At 41.4% G+C, this 4,915-nt stretch overlaps 1 protein-coding gene across 2 annotated transcripts in view; it reads right to left on the bottom strand.

Moving 5' to 3' along the window:
* Nucleotides 1-2,652: 2,652 nt before the first annotated feature.
* Nucleotides 2,653-4,915, bottom strand: part of AAMP (angio associated migratory cell protein) — a 53,506-nt gene continuing 51,243 nt past the window's right edge. For both annotated transcript variants that reach the window (XM_085874358.1, XM_085874360.1), the window contains one exon: nt 2,653-2,961. In XM_085874358.1, the coding sequence (XP_085730484.1) occupies nt 2,886-2,961 (76 nt within the window). In that variant the 3' untranslated portion in view covers nt 2,653-2,885. The remainder of the gene's footprint in view (nt 2,962-4,915) is intronic.

The following is a 4,915-nucleotide window of genomic DNA, read 5'->3' on the forward strand; positions in this document are numbered from 1 at the left end:
GATGGTGGAGCACTATCTGCTTTAAGCCCGAGAGTGGAGTGCAACTGAACCGCATTCGTAAGGAAGTTCCACTGTATTAATATGAAAGGCAGTTCCACGCAGGAGTTACTGGAAGAACATGTGTCCTGGAGTGTCTGGGGAGGGTCAGAGCAGAGAGCAGGAACAGCGAGATCAGAGGACAGGTTGACAAAAACTGGAGGCTACTGACCTGCTGCGATGTGGGAGCAACAAACCTTGTGGTTTGACTTCATTGTGGTAGATGCCAATAATGCTGAGAGGTTTCGACTCCAGAGAATCGAGGAGGAACAAATGTGATGCTGGGGTGCCAGGTCATAAAGGAGAGCAATACTCCATTGAGCTACAGAAAAGGCCTTGTAAGCTGTGATAAGCTCTGATTTTGCAAGGAATGACTTGGAATGGTGGAGGATGCCCACTCCGCAACTGACTTTGTAGGTCAGCTTGACAATATGGTTCGCACAGGAAAGGTACTGGCTGGTGGTATGGCCTAGAGCCCTCGACGGTCAACTAACTAAACCTCTCCAAGTGGATGACAAAGAAAATAGGTGGATTCATTTGACGATCCTTCCAGAGTGATAGGGTGAGACAGTGGTGTTTACTAGGATTTAAAAACATGTTCCAGTTTATCAGAGCAGCATCTCATCAATTCAAGATCAGCAGAGATCTTATCAGTGGGATTGTTGTTTGCCCATCAGTGGGATTGGGTTAATGCAGAACACAATGTGGAGTCTTCTGCAAAAGAGGAAGAGAGGGTTTTTCACATCCGAACAGCTGGTGGACTTTAAGACCGATCCTCCAATCACAAGACCTCATGAAATCAAAGTATTATTTAACGATGTTGGTTGACCAGGTTCAAATTTTTATGATGTTGCTGCGTCCTTATTGCAATGGGACATTTTAAGACTCCAATTCCACCATCCATTGGGTTTGTGTTGTTCAAGACTTGTTTGAAGAGCATAACACAATTTCATCCATCTGCCTGTGGCTAGTCACCTAAGGATATCATTGTCATTGAAGAACTTTGGGATGACACACCATGAAGTGCATTATGTAATATGCTGGCTGGTAACTGGCTGATGATACATGTGGTTGGACAATGGTTCAGAGAAACAGACCTGGTTTTTGAGCTTGGAAGTTTTTAATTACACTGCTTATTGCAGTGTATAAAATCAAGCAATGGCATTTAACAAATATGTGTCGTTTATTGCCCATTCTAATTGATACAATCTTTGCTGATTTATGTTTCACAAAGCTGAAGAAAAAGGAAATGAGGGATAGAGCAGACTTGATGTGACTCTCAGACGCTCACAAATCCAGCTGAATGATGATGGTTGGTGAGGGGGAAAGGGGGGGGGACATTCCTGCCTGGAATTTATTATTTAATTTTCATGACACATGACCTGCACAATGTGTGGGGGCACTGGGATGCAGCTTTCACTGCAATTTCCTGCGTTACATTTTCCTTTGCACCGCTGGATGTCCAAGTCTGCCAGAAATATGTGCAGTGGCAAAGGTCGAAGTACAAAGCTACCAAGTAGAATTGATATAATTTTAAAAAGGATCATCGTATGTAATGACCAATCTCAGAAAATCTTCACAACAATCAAGCTGAGAGAATAATAACGACAATTCCATCTTTATGGCAGATGAAGGTTCATATTATGATTATATGAGCAGAAAGAGCAACAGCCTTTTGATGGGTATGACAGACGTTCAAATAGAAGAACGGAGCTGAACATTCTAGCATTCCAAGTTAAGATCCGATATAATGTGTTGCTTTTACATTTGTCTGCTCGTGTCTTTAAAAATTCATGATGGTTGGTGAGGGGGAGGGGGCTAACATTCCTGTCACGTGTTGGGCTAATGCGGGGACAAAATAGTGTCAAGATGGTGGTGCACTGCCGGCTTGAAGCCATGATGAAGACCTTATTGATCTTCTCAGTTGTGAGTATCTCAATTTGTAGATAGCTTTGAAAGCCCTATGTATCCCCACTGATTGAGCAGCCAGGGGACCACCTGTTATGCTTCGTTTTTGTGTACTTGGATGAGGCTCATGGAAGAGCAAGAGCAAAATAGAATGGAACAAAATATAAAGGGGAAAAACACCAATAGCAGAGTAGAAGTGAGAGCGAGATCAAGGGGAGGAAGAGAGAGACACATGAGATGCACACAAGCCGAATGAAACACAACAAGAAGGTGAGGGAAAGCGGGGATGAAATAGAAAAGGAAGAGAGAGTGCTTGAGAATGGGGTTATTTGGGGTATAAGATATCATGCTTGTAGATTCAGCATTTACCAAAAACATCCTAAAATTCCCCTTGCATGACGTCACAACAGTTCTCATGCACGCCAACCCACAAGATGAAATAATTAATCCAAAAATTTGCTTCTTACAGTTGAGAAATACATAATAGGCTTAAAAGTCAAGAATATTCCAAATAAACCTTTCATAAGTAATGCTGTGTGGAAACCACAAGTTATTACAAATTTGGAACAAAAGGCGATGAAATAACCGTGGTGCATCGAAAAAGCGCTGTGATAATAACAATATTCATAATTAAATAAAGACAATAAAATAATCAACTATGACATTTTGCACAAACTTTTGTTGAAATCGTAATAAAAGTAGCCAAACTTTTAAAACAGAAAAGGAGAAAATATTTATTTGCAGATAAAGGAGAGTGTTTTGCCTCCACCGAGGTTCAAAGTAGAGGTATTCAAACAAGAGGTTTGAATATCACACGTAAAATTAATATAAACAATATTAAGATGACAACTACAACTTTCACTTCTTGAGAAATAGTAATTGTGCAGGGATTCTGTACAAATCAGATTAACTTGTATGTGTGATGTTGTGGCCCAAGGAAGCTAAAGGTGCACCTGGCGCAGGCAGAAGGTTTTAGACGTCCCATCACCTGACGCAGTAACGAATGTACTCGCATCACTGCATCCAACAGAGGGACAAAGGGGCAGAGGGGATAAAAATGAGGGCAGAAGGTGAGGAAGGCGTTTGTGATCAACTACAGGGGTTTGGAAAGTTCTCAACGGATTCCATGTTTTTAAAGAGCAGGTTGCGGGTCACCAAACATGTTCTGAAAATTTATCAATATGATTATATGTGCACTAAATAGTTTGATGCAAACTATTGTGGTTGCCTAACTATTGGGAAAAGTTAATGAAATTTAACTCCGAAGTTGTTATTTCTCGAGGCTGTTGAAAAAAAACAGCCGCGTGCCATATATGGATGGTGACGTAACTTTCTCCAAAACAAAGCGGACGCTCACTCGCTCAATGAAGAAGTGTCCAGTTCAGCAGGCCGTTCTTTCGCTTTTTTTGAGCTTGCAACTGTCTATATTATCCTTTTTTATTTTGAATTATTGTAGAACAAAGTTATTTGGATATTTGTACATCATGCCTCGTATGTGTGTCATCATGTTTTGTGAAAATGGCTAGAAAACAGGTAATCGCTGCCACCGATTCCCGAAGGAATCAAACATTCGCCGGCAGTGGATAAGATTTGTACAAAACAAAACGGGCGAATTTTCCCCCAAAGAAAACGGGTAAAGAGGACCCTTTGGATAGACTTGTCATTTGTGGTGACCATTTCACAGCCGAGGATTACGAAGGAAAGGCAATGAGTGAGCTCGGTTTCAAAACAAGCGTGACGCTGTGCCCACCATTCAGCCTTCTCCTCCTCAGCTGGCTCCTGCTTCATCTTCTCACACTGTGTCACCTCTCAAGCGAGGAAACTCTCCTCAACATACTGACAAGGTGGCTGGGAAGAAGCGATGACGTGCTGTGGATAAGCTCACATGTGCCAGGGTGAGTGCTGACAAATGGACAGTCTGATATGTTGCAAATTATATTTCAATTCAATTCCAATGGCACTGATATTTGATGTGTAATAGTTTGCACATGTTTCTTGAGCATTTGGTGAGAGATCAATGTGGACCAGTGAGTGGTGTGGGTAAAGAGAGCCTTGTTGAGGACACAGAGGAGAACGCTTCTCACACACCCACACTGGCCACTGTGCTGTGAGCACTCAGTGCTCCATCACAGTATAAATTCCCATCATCCTCCGACTCGTCCTCGGCAATATCGGAATGAAAACACCCAATTTATTCGCCGCTGAAATCACTCTGATTCGCATCTCACCATTGTTCACACGCCGTTTCCGAATGTTCACAAAGTTTTTGGAGAACGTGACGTCATATCATCTTCGGTAACTTCAGGTCTGTTTTTCGATCACTGACAAAAGTTTGACTTAAAAGTTAATTTTAGCATATTTTGAGTTTCAAATGTAAGAAAATAAATGCACAACGATTATTATTAATGTGATTACAACCTTCGAATCACGCGAAGTCATCAGCAACCCAAAACATGCTCTTTAACCTCATTTTGGTTCTCAAAAATAAAATAAAAAACTACAAAACTTCATGACACATAAGAGCTACAGTACAGTAATAACTTATTCAAACCAATTATCTGCCACACATTTCACAAGATAAATGAACAAAGATAATGAACAAGACATGCAACAGTGCGTCACAAATGCTTTACGAATGTTTACATATGGAATCGTTTCTGACGACAGACTGAAGTGTTTCACGTGAAACTCTGGAAATGACCATCGTCACAGCATCTTTGAGTTCATAAATGTTCAAAGGGTTCCCTTGGAAAACATTTTGCTTAACAAATCCCCACAGAAACAAATCTAAAAGTGAGAGGTCAGGAGATCTTGGAGGCCAAGGAAATCCAGATTGGTGGGAAATTAAACTGCCAGGAAAGTGATTATTGAGCCACTGCATGGATAAGCGCGCTGTATGTGCAGTTGCTCTGTCATGTTGAAACCAAGCACCAGGACCGTTTCTCACGTGACTCCAGAAAAATGTGTTCAA

Source organism: Eptatretus burgeri, chromosome 3 (assembly GCF_056783735.1).
Source record: "Eptatretus burgeri isolate ZD-2024b chromosome 3, Ebu_testis_v1, whole genome shotgun sequence".
Lineage (NCBI taxonomy): Eukaryota > Metazoa > Chordata > Myxini > Myxiniformes > Myxinidae > Eptatretus > Eptatretus burgeri.